This window comes from Centruroides sculpturatus, unplaced genomic scaffold (genome assembly GCF_000671375.1).
Source record: "Centruroides sculpturatus isolate CEXI.00-Female unplaced genomic scaffold, Cexi_2.0 scaffold274, whole genome shotgun sequence".
Taxonomy (NCBI): domain Eukaryota; kingdom Metazoa; phylum Arthropoda; class Arachnida; order Scorpiones; family Buthidae; genus Centruroides; species Centruroides sculpturatus.
The window spans coordinates 692090-704535 of NW_019384458.1; the positions used below are offsets into that span (position 1 = coordinate 692090).

Below are 12446 nucleotides of genomic sequence, written 5' to 3' on the forward strand. Positions count from 1 at the left end.
CCATTCCTGATAATTTTGATATTAGTCAATGTATATTGAGTCTCTCGTCTGATTGCAATCTGGTGTATTAGGGAATGAAGTAGAGCCCAGGGCCAACTTTATCTGCTCTCTATCTTAGAAATTCTTAAATGGAATGTTGTTTCGTAACCTAATGTAATATTCACGTGATTGAATAATTTGTAAAGTATATTAGATACGTCTACAAATTTGAATAATAATCCTGGAAAGATCCGCTGGAATACATTGAAATTACTTTACTCTATTAAATTGCTAAGTTTATTTTGTTTAGATTTAAACTTCATCCTTAACAAGATCTTCGCTATTTCTAACTTCAATTAGAATTGAAAACTTAATTATATAAACTTTTGTTTTAGAGTATTCTTCTCTTAAGTGTTGTATAAATTTTCTTATAAATTACTTTTTAAATTGTTTTATTATTTGAGGTTTTATGTAAAAGGAGTAGTGCCCTTTTTTTCTATTAAACGGAGGTGTAAAATAATAGAAATAAATATTATAGGCACGCTTTATAAAGGTGATTCTATTCAATCAAGTTTATGTGCTTCCTATTTTATTCTATATTCTATTATTCTACTTTATTATGTGTTTATATTATAATTAAGCATTATAAAATTTAAATTTTAATAAGTTTAATACAAATTTTCCTTTATTTTTATATAGTTTCATTAATAAAACTTCAACACAGATTAAGATTCTAACACATTCAAATAACTTATATTAATTTTTAATTACGCGCTAATTTATTTATCAAATTAAAGGCTTATATAAATAAATATATATACAATAGCTCTTTCTATCTTCTTCATAAATATTTCCAACAATATTTTTAAATCAGAAATTATTTAAATCGTTAATCTGTAAGAGGAGAGCTGATAGAGAACGTCCAACCGTGGTGAAATAATGGGAATAATCTATACATAATTTATAAGTGTATGATTAAAATAAGGTTTTTGTGTAATGCTAACAGGGTAATATAATGTGTTCTGGTGTTCCCGTGTAGGTATGGTTCCAAAATCGAAGAACCAAATGGCGGAAAAAGAATGCGGCCGAAATGGCCATAGCTAAATCCAATTCGACAGACTACGAGTCAACTCTCACCTATTCACAGAACGAAGTATGGCGTCCGTCAAGTGATTTGAAATCGGCGTGATGTCCCTTTTCATGTTATAAAGGGGGAAGGACATCTCGACAGGTGGCCGAGAACATCGTAAAGAACAGTTTTACGAGAGAGCGAAGTTACTCTCCACGCAAGAACCTTAATGTGTTGGAGATCTTGCTATGTAACTCGCCGACAAAAGGTAACTGCCTCCTTAATGCACCATCGTCGACTCCAACTATACAAATCACATACACCTCGGGCTATCTTGCCTAGTCTAATAGCTGTAGTTAAACGGCGGGTGGGAGTTGTGGCTAGTCTCTTTCACCCACGCCTTTGTCTTGTCGGATGAGGGAAACAGTCTGTTGTAGAAAATTAGAAGCTTATTGTACAAACTAAGATTGCTGAAACAGTTACTTGTAAAAACATAATTTTTTTCTTTGCGTTAACGTGAAAATGTTCCTGAATAGGTAAATTAAATTCTTTTCAGAAAAAGAATATCTTTATATATACATAAAATATATATAAATATATATATCTATATATCTATACGTAATTATTCAGTTAGAGAAAAAAAAAACTTGGAATTTTTTGCATAAACTAATAATTGGTTTGCACTATTAAATTTAGGGATATGTTGATGGAACCATTTACGAAATCAACCAAAGAGCAAATATAAAATAGAAGACTACTCGAAACGAAGAAGTATATCTCTTGTGTTGGTTTGAAGTGGTGTTATACACTTATAAATTGCGTATTCGTAATTGTAATATGCGAGATTCTGGCCAGCAAGTTGGATTACTTCAGCATCTTCTTTAATTGTAGATGCTTCTGTAGAAAAAAGAAAAGTTTCCTTTATTCGATTTTTGTAACTAATCCAGTGATAATTCAATAAATGCTTTCAGTGTAATTGATACATAGGGCTTGTGGTTGATTCTTAAACTCGATACAATTCAATCTCCCCCGAGCTGTCCTATCTACAATCCCTAGCAGTCAAATAAGTCCTGTGTAAATATTTGAACGCCATACGAATATCAAAATAAAGATGTCACATTGGTTACAATATTATAAAATTTATTTAAATTAAATAAATATATAAGCCTTTAAATTTTATCTCTAGTTGTAAATTGAGTTGAGTAAATATTCATAAACAATTTCACATAATCAGATCTTCAATGAAAACGTATTTGGATTTAATTCGAAAATTTTCCAAGTTGGCCCGAAAATTTCTAATTTATTACTTATCAATGACATATAAACAGGGATTTAAGAGTTATTTATCTGAATAAATATATATAAATATACGCTAATTAATTTAAGAATTTAAGAATTTAATGCTTTAATTTTAGAACGTATTTTATGATAAATTTAATGTTCGTAAAGCCATTTTGTAATTTGTCTTTCGTCTATTGTCACGAAGAAATTCGGTTATTTCAATAAACATATGTCCTCGCGTAGAAATTTTAATACTTATAAATGACACAACTCGCTTTAATTCTTTCGTATGATCCAATTTATAATACAAAGGCATAATACAAATTTACTAAGTTTTAAATTCAAAGTCAGCTTCATCTTTTATAAACAATTTCACTAAATCAGCATCGCTTTTTATAAACAATTCCTTTAAAAATCGACGTATTTAACAGTAAAAAAAAGTTGAAAAATCAATCTAAATTTTCTTAAATATCTCTACTTTTAGTAAGAAAAACAAAGGAGTTAGAAAGAGAAAAATAACTTTAAACAAACATAAATCGCAATCTCCAATCTTGGTTAAAATTTAAAAGGGGGGAAAAGTCGCCATCTTGTAATATATTATCGAAGAGTTAAAATGAAGTAAATGGAAGAAGAAGCGAAAAAAAGAATCGAGTCAAGTAAATTAGTAAGCTGTAGGTAATCTCTTTGTTTTTTCGCCGTTTTCTATTGTAATAACCGCTATGTTTTATTTCTTCATTTTACCTGATTTGATGTAAATATTTACATGGAAATGACTGACGCCGAATAGAGGTAATTTATTCGTCAAATAAGAGCATTGGGAGCCGTGAGCCGAGGGGAGTCGCCAACAGAAGGGGAATAAAGAAGATATAGGCTAAATAGGAGAGGAAGGAGTAATTACCCAGCATTCCAAGCACGGGATTTAGAAAAGCGGCCGGGACAATTTATTCATGAATATGCCAGACGAGCGAGAAATGAATTTTTTCTCCTTTCTTACTGGATAAAATCGTGAGTGGAATGTTTTGGTAAAGGTTTACAGACGATTCAATCGTACGCGGCTCTTTTTTTTCTATTTTTTTTTTTATTTTTCCTTTTTTTTTCTTTCCGTAAAATAAACGCTTCTTACTTTTATCGGTTGATAATTTGAGAAATATATATGCAGCATCCGAGGAATCTTTTAAGAAAAATACAATCACCAACTGTGATTTCTTTATTATTCAATTCTTTTTAACTTTTTACACTTCTCACGCGTGATTAGTCTAACGTTTCTTTATTTTTTAATTTCTATAAAATTACATCCGAGCCAACGAAAAACGAACCGCGTTAAATTTTTTTCAAAAATTAAATAGAAAAAAATTTGAATTACGTCATTAATAGCGATAATCAATTAGAATCATTCTTTCCGCCGTCGTCCAATTAACAATCGTTTTTTCATTTCGATTTCGGTGAGCGTTATGACTCCACCCACCGCTCTACTATTGGTGGATCGGCGGGCATCAACCAATGATTGATTGCGCGGAGAAAGTCGCTTGATTGATATGGAAGGTGATTAAAGTTGCTGGGAGATCTCCCATACGGGGACACGATTCTTATTCCTACTCTCCTGAATAATAATTTTGTTTGATAGTTTTTCTTTTTTTTTTTTTTGTTCTATCAAAAATCGTCGGAGGAGGTCGCGACATTGACAGATTAACATTGCTTCGTTTCGTAAAGGGGATATTAATTTTGAACCATTTTCTGATTTTTCTTCTTTACTTTTATGTTCTAAAAATTTCTTCTAATAAAAACCCTCATTTATTGTCTTGTAATTTCTCTTGACATTTACGAGCCGTGCTATCCATCTAAGTAAGACCGATAGCATAGAAACAATGTTTTTATGAGTAGTTTTCTATTTCTTCCCCCTTTTTAACTAAGCGAATATTACTGACTAAGGGCCTGTAGGCTTTGATAATATCCCTCCCTCACTCAATATATAGATCTATAAAATGTGTATGAAGGTTTTATGGATCTTATATAGCCCGAGAAATTGAAATATTATATCTATAAAAGGTAATATTATGAGAATTAAAGTAGATCCAAAGAAAAAAAAATGTCATCTACAAGTATTTTTGCTTACATTCCAAGAAAAATTGTGTTTATAATTGGTTTTTATGCAAGTTATTACGAGAAATTGGCTTGAAAAATTCATTCGATTATCGAACTGGCGTGTGAAAGTCTCACAGCAATCAACACCAGTTTACACTTCATAAATAAGTTGTAAAGAAAAAAAATTTAATTACCTTTAAGGTTATTAATCTAATTTAAGAGGTCGAGGAAGAAATTGAGAAAATTTTTCCATTAGTCTTTTCTTAATAAATTTCTCTGGGGAATTAATTTAAAGTTATTTTTAATAGTATAATAGAGGAAATATTAAGAGGTAAAACTATCGGAGTGTTCAAAAAATCGTAGAGTAAAGACTTATCTTTACAAACGATACAACATAACTCGAAAGCGTAAGTGCCCAACAACATGTTACGTACTTTCAGACTGGGGTTTAATAAGATTAGGGCTATTGTCGCACATGCCTTACTCGTTCGGAATATCCACACCATGTGTTACTCACGGCTCTGGCTTTCCACAAAAATTTATGATTTCAACATTGGACACGTGAACTGGTATAATTCACGGACCGCGTTACTCGTCAGCCAGTGTCGTGAAAGACAGCTGACACAGAGGCCCTTTTTGCCGCTGTTTTCCCCCCATCACGCGGAAAGATATAGTTGTAGTGTTCAAAAAGTGGAAATTTTGATTACAATAGACAAGCTAACAAAGTTGTGTTTTTCCCGTCACTTTAAACACTGTTCGTTCATTTCATGTTTTTATTGTTTCTGACTTAGGAAAGCTCTGTTAAATGGGGCAAGACGACGTGTAAGTCGTGATTAACATGTATTGTAGCGTGAAACAATTGCAGCTCCTTCGGATACGGGAACTGTGACGGGCTCGAGAGAAAAAAAAATATCGAATTTTTACACTTTGATGGTTATATTCATAACTTATATGTCGGAATATTACAAAATTACTTCACTAGTTAAATCTTATTTTCACAAATCTAAAAATAGAAAAACACAAGTAAAGACCTTTTAGAGATTTTAGTGAAGGAAATAAAATGACAAATATGCTGGAATTTTCGATAAACGAAAATAAATGTTTTATGAAAAGTTTATTAACTTATCAGAAATTTACTTGACGTTTTCTAAAGAATTGTTTTATTTCACGTAAAGCGATGGCATTCATCAAATAAAAATGACTTTTATATCAAGCATTTATAAAATATAATGTTTAATCATGGCATGTATAACGCATTAAAAATTAAAATCTTGTTAAATATTTAATAATTCATAATAAAAAACTCGTAAATTTACGTATTATAAGTGTTGGAAAAATTAAAAAGAATTTTGAAATAACAGGAAAAAAAAATCACTTCAATTTTTTTTTTATTAAATTCTAAATGTAAGCTTATTCTTTAACAATTGTGTCTCCCCCTCTTAGAATAAAGTGTCAAAATTATTGAACAATAGAATGAATGGATCTCTATAATCAGATTACAAAATGGCTGCAGCATTCACGAACCACACGATTAAGGAGACGTCATGACATGAATATGCGAGCAATCAGTGCTAGGAGGATTTAATGGAACGAGAAGCGAGACTAGAGTTAAAACGATCGATACTCTGGACTGATAATAACATGATTTTCATCCAACTTCATTATACCCACTCCGATGATTTGTGTTTAGACCGCCAGAGGCGCTGATAAGAAGCTACCTCATAACGTCTTAATAAATTTACAGAAAATATATTATAAAAATTTAATTTAAAACAAACTTTCAAATATTCCTACATTTAAAAAGTTGAATTTTTTATTCCTTTAGCACCGTTTCTAATTGTCTCGATTTGTAGAGGAACTATGAGACTTTTTAGTGGCCAAACATCTGTTGAGAAAGGCTACGTGTGTCGAGTACAGTAGCATTGTTAATCTCGTCTTCCTGTATGTGCCACCTGGTGCTGTATACGTAAATTACGCCAGTGCTCTAAATTAGAAAGCTTATAAATCATCTTCCCTAGTGCCACTATTATTATTATCATCATTAAAAAATTCCGGATTATATTCCGAATTTTATCTCTTTCCAATAAGTTAATTTCCTTTATATATTCGTATAAACTGTAAAAGTGATTTTTGCTTAATTTTACGTGGAGGAATCTACTTGTTGCTCCAGTAGCTGTTGCGCGTTATATACGATCACCTCTTAAATTTCCTTTAATTTTTACTTTCTCTGTAGCGCTCTTTAAATCCATTCTCGTATATTCTTCTCCAATTTATATATAGGGCCTACAGTATATATAAATTCGGTATTGTTTATGGAGTGTCTCCTCGTTGCATATTTTAAATTTCTTGTAAAATATCTCACGCGTTGAAGAATCTAAGATTTTTCTGGTGTGGGTTGTGAAAGATCCTGCGCCTGTCCCCACTCTTTTCCATCAGTCTAATGGAAGCTGTGTCTAAAAAGGTTGGCAGAGCTTGACATAGCTTAAAGCGATTTTTATCAAGCGTACAGTTTCGGGGTTTTCTTGCATATCGAGAAGGTGAGAGAGGCGAAAGGCGTAGGAGAAATGTTAGAATAAAATGGATACTAGAAGACATGCATTTAAATATGGTGACGACAGAAAGAGGAGGAAGAGGCGCATCACGGGCGTTAATATCACTCCATCCGTCGATCAGCCGGCAAATGGTCCATGTAAGCAGCAACGCATGGCTTACGACAGCAGGCTAATCGTAGTCCACACCGTCGATGGCTGCCGATATATCGCTGACATGATTTACAGCAAAGAATTCTTCTCGGCCTACTCTGCTTACTTTTTCTTTGTTTTTCTGACAAATGGGACAAAAATGGTGGTTTGTGACGGAATAATGGTCATACATATACTCAATTTATATCGAAAACAAGGCATTAAATGAAGGACTCTCTCCCCCTTCTTTTCTTGCTTGCGTTATCGATTCAAATTCGAAACAACTTTATCTCCCATTCTTTGTATTCTATTCTTCAACTGGTCTAAGATATTAAAAGAAATATATTTTTTAGATTTTTAACTTTCCTTCTATTATCTATTCTTAAAGTTCATAAAAAAACGTTTAGAGAGTTTTCTTTTAGCTTCTGCTTCCAGTATCAGTGACGTATTAATTTCTAAATTAAAATTCATTTTTTTTCCTCCTCCCTCTTCTAAAATCCTTTGTGATTAGCATATGGATAAAGGATTTCAAAGATGAAAAAAGTGAATTTTAATTTATAAATTATTACGTTCCGGACATCAGAAAAGGAGAATAAAAACTGGGAACTGTCTTTTTATCTATTCGAGAAACGAAAAAAAAAATAAGTGAAATAATTTAAAAAAAACAGTTAAAATTGAACAGTGTCCTTCATATACAGGTGGGCTTTATAAACATGTTAAAGATTAATAAATATTATATAATTTCCATTAGAATGTAAGAAGTAGTTACTGAGGAATTTAAAATGCTGTCATAGGAAGATTGTTTACGCAAAACTACTGACACCTGCAGACCATCTGCCAGTAGTTAAAGCACGTGCAGTACAGGGCGGTGTTAAGAAATGTTTATTTAGCTTACAGTTTAAATCTGCAGGTTGGTGGGTCAGCTATAATTCTTCTTGCCACAATAGTCTATTAACCAGATGGTCACTCGCTCTTCCTAATCGCAGGAAACAAACGTGGTTTTACGGATATTTGAAAATGCTACAGTACCTCTTATAATAAAAAAACAAATTAAATATTACGTAGGAATTATGTTAAAATGGAAGAAAGTTAAGTACTTTAATCATGAATAAGAAATCAATTTTCGGTGAAGAAGAGATAAAGTCAATCGGAAGTGTGTAAATTTATTCTAGACAAGAAACCGCCATTGTCTCACACGTATGGATAATATTAAAGAAACAGAAGGGAAAGTTACTTAGTTAGGAGCATAAGTTATTAGAAAAATCAGGAAAAGTAAGACGATTTATCAAAAGAATCCCGTATCGACAGAATGTTCAGCGTCAATGGCTCGTTATCATCTTAACTGTCAGCTTAACAACTCAGATTCTTTTATTTAAAAGAGCTTGTTTGGTGTAATTGATGAGCCTTGTTCCTAACGATGTACTCGCACTCATAAACTACTTCTTGGCTCGGCTCGTATTTGTATTCTGCTTTATTTCTCCAAAGGAAAAGAAAAACAACTGGAAATTTCTCAGTCAACTTCGGCTCAATGATCTATAGTGTTGTATGTAAGCCACTGTATAACATTACCTAAGTCTAACGGCGAGCAAGTAACCGGGGATGCGGGAGTCGACTCACATCGCTACGGCTCGGAATCGGGTTTTGTTGGTGTAGGCGCCAAACTCTATTCCTAGAGGAGTCATACAGAGAACAAATTTAATATTGCCAGCCGGCGTGGGGATGATATACACCCCCGTGGTGGGGGGAAGACCACTTCGTTTCGATACATGCGCATCGACAACGTTTTGAATGAAGACGGTTAACTCTTGGGATTTCTAAAATTCATGGAACGTTCCTTCTAATTCAGCCAGACTCCGGTCCTAAATGTAAATTTGACGTGTGGTACTGAGTACGTGAGGCGAATGTGTCAGAACCTGTGGGTCGCTGTTTTGCACGGTCTCTTGTAATAGATCCATCTTCGCAGCTCGATAAGGATTTGTTAAACATTGAACGCCTATTTAATGAATACCGACTTTTAAAGCGCCTAATGTCGTATCTTCTTATTAGCCTAATGCTTCTTACTTGCCTTATCCGGCGCCATGTTGCAAGCAAACTATACGCGGCACCAGAAGGATAAAGATGGTAATTTATTACCGGGCGAATAAATGTGAGGGAAAGTAGATAAAAATGAAGCCTTTGCCTTACCGGATGACTATAGAAGAATTAATCCTCTCTTTATATTTGATATTTACTCGATATAAAAAAAATCTATAGGCTGTGTAAGCGATTAAAGTATAGAGCGCACCCAATGGCTAATGGCCGAGACGTTACAATATGTGGGACATGATTTAAGTACCCGTGTCAGGCGCTATTGAATAAAAGTATTGATGGCAGCTAAACTAAAGTTACAAAATAAAAACGAAGCGGAGGGAAAAAGCCTGAATGGACTTTTCAGCAAGAATTAGTTCCCAGTGAAGAGAGGACAATAGAAAGCTGAGTGAGTTGGGGTGGAAGGAAAATGAACAAGGCCGCTTATCTACGTTATTTAACCTTTCACTCGCCACCCTGTTCTCCCAGTAATGATACGGGGACTTATATTCATGTCCTTTCTATAGCTATACTGACCTCCATTGACTAACAAGTCATCTATCTGTCGTTTAGCGAAAGATTGCCACCATTATTATTTTTCTTTTACGTCTGTTTTGATTGGGCCATTGCTGTGGAATTGCTACCATTTTCGTCGTTTAACGGGTTCAATGAATTTATCATTGCTCTTTAAACTTTTCTACTTTTAAATAATTCTAAACCGAGACGAAGGATAACGAATTCTTGACAGGTTTTGCTTACGAGAATATCTTTTTGATTAAAATATTCTAATTTTATTAAATTTATATCCACGCATCACTTTTAAAAGCAAAATATTCTCATTTTTCCCTATATATTCTATTGGCAAGTCTTGGAGCAGATATTCAGTAACAGCATTATTCATAATTTATTATATTTTATGCATGCATTTAGTTAATGGCGGGGTTTTTTCGACTTTTCAGTCGACCTTGACCGCTTTCGTCACAGACTGCCTGGTGCCTACACACCTGCAGTTCACACTAACATGCATGACAAAACATTCTTTAAACTCTCGGTTGCAGTGGGTTGGTTTTATTAATGAATAAGTGGTTTTGTTTGGTATAAATAATACATTAGATTGTAAGTTAAGGAAGAGATGCTATTGAACGAAGTTCATTATAAGTGACAGCAACATGCAAAAATTCTTTAGAGGAAAACAGTCCAAGGCTTTAAGGGTACACACGTGTGAGGAGTCGCTTGACACCTGGGTTAGAAGTTAGAATGCCGCCCTCAGAGAGTCCATTGACTCTCCATCATAGAATACCAAGTGTCCAGTTGTGACGAAAACTTTAGTCGGTTGTCATTGTCCCGATCGTATTACAAAACTGTCCACCGAGACCAGGTGTCACTTTGCACAGCTAATCCCACTCTGTATTGACTGCACGTGTTTTACTACTTTTCAATAGAAACTCGAAATATACGAATACAATTGATAAAAAGCAGCCAATTCTACTTGAGAATTCTTCAGATTCTTTCATTTTGTACCCTACAACCATTGCAGAACTTTTCAAGTAATATTATTACTTTTATGAATAAAATCTTAAAACTTTTCTTTTTATAACTTTCTCGTACCATTGACAGCTACGAGAAGAAGAAGAAGGAAAAAAAAAGATATATGATTTATCGATTTGCAAAAATTTTTGCAATTTCTCCGAAAATTGAATAAATGCACAAATTCCAAAAATGCAATACCTAGATATTAATATAATATGTAAGGGCCTAGACAGGAATTCGTACGCTTTCTTAGTTAAAACTATCGGCAGGCCTACTCGGAATGTTATAAAAGAAAAGTGGAATTCTACTTCATATTCTTCAGGTAAATAAATAATAAGATTTATGAAATAAGTCAATTTAAATAAATAAAAAGAATATATATATTTATTGAATAAGTATTCGAACAAATGGTTTCAATCACTGCAAAATTACAATAATGACCGAGTATAATGCGCAAACATTTAGTAAGACTTGGCTGTTTGTAAGAGGACAGCCATTACAGAAGACGATACCTCCTTATCGCCATCTTAGCTCCTATTATTCAAAACTGGATGGTTAGCTTTGTTGCAACTAATTTCCAACCCATCCGAATCCAATCTGGTCTTATCATCTCGGCTAGAAATCAACGTAGCTCTCTTTTCTAAAGCTGGTTTTAATTTTGTCTTCTTCCCTTTATTTATTGCCTGCATCGTGATTAAGTCAAGAGACTTTACCTTGCAAATTGCAGCAGTGAATGAGGCGCATGAAGCTGTGATAAGATAACGTTCGGTCGAACTTCGCTAGGCTTTGCTATTCCCCCATCAGATATCGGCGTACGTTGAAGCTAATTTGCAAGGTATTATACTGGCGAGAGTACAGTTTGCATACTGGCCACAGCTGACGCTCCTACCATCGCTTGTATAAGAGAATTAGGCCTGAAAGATTCTCCTTTTGACATTACTGTTTCTGCTGGTTCTGGGCCTCGCTCGCCTAAATTGCAACTTATAAACGTTTGTAATTTATGTGTCGAAAAATATTAAACCCTATGCAAAAATTTATTCATACTTCTCGATTATTCGATAAACCCTCCTCTCCCTACTAGCCTTGATCCGAAGCCATATAGAATACAATTTATCGATTTTATTGAATAATCAGGCGCTGTTAGTTCTGTTAAATGATTTTCGGACCCTCCACAACGATTTTCAATTGATTTTCTGTCTCGATATTTGATTTCGAGTTGTAGGCCTTTCACATTTATTTTTTCTATCGCAGATCTATCGCGTAATAATGTGGACATTTAAGATCTATACCAGGCTTTAATAACGTTATAAATCGTGTTTAAAGGTTATACATTTTATATATAAACCATAATCTTGATATGACAAAGAATAAGTTTCGGTAGATCAAAATCTATTCTTTGTTGTATCGAGGCTCTCGGTAAACTGTAAATAATATAATTTCTCGAAGAAAAGATGATTAAAGACGTACATTTTTTAGGAAGTATAAAGAAAAAAAATCATTACTTTTATTTTCATATTGTAGTTGATCGTATTAGACTTCAATGAACCGACAGATCAAGAACGTAAATAAGTGAGTAGTGTTGTTAGAGATTACTTAGTACTATAGTATCACTCTCCTACTAATGAACAGCTATAATAAATTCCCTTTGTAGATCCTCTGTCCAAACATAAGCGGTTCATTAAAGTCTTTCCCTTAATGGCGACCAAACATGCTGGCGTTTGACGCGCAAACAGGGGATTGATAGATCTAAAAGGATA

The 12446-nt window shown here is 33.5% G+C and overlaps 1 protein-coding gene across 3 annotated transcripts in view; it reads left to right on the plus strand.

Moving 5' to 3' along the window:
• The window catches only part of LOC111620718 (homeobox protein Nkx-6.2-like), a 54983-nt gene extending 52959 nt beyond the window's left edge, over positions 1–2024 (plus strand). For all 3 annotated transcript variants that reach the window (XM_023362706.1, XM_023362708.1, XM_023362707.1), the window contains one exon: positions 1019–2024. In XM_023362706.1, the coding sequence (XP_023218474.1) occupies positions 1019–1168 (150 nt within the window). In that variant the 3' untranslated portion in view covers positions 1169–2024. The remainder of the gene's footprint in view (positions 1–1018) is intronic.
• The last annotated feature ends 10422 nt before the right edge of the window (positions 2025–12446 follow it).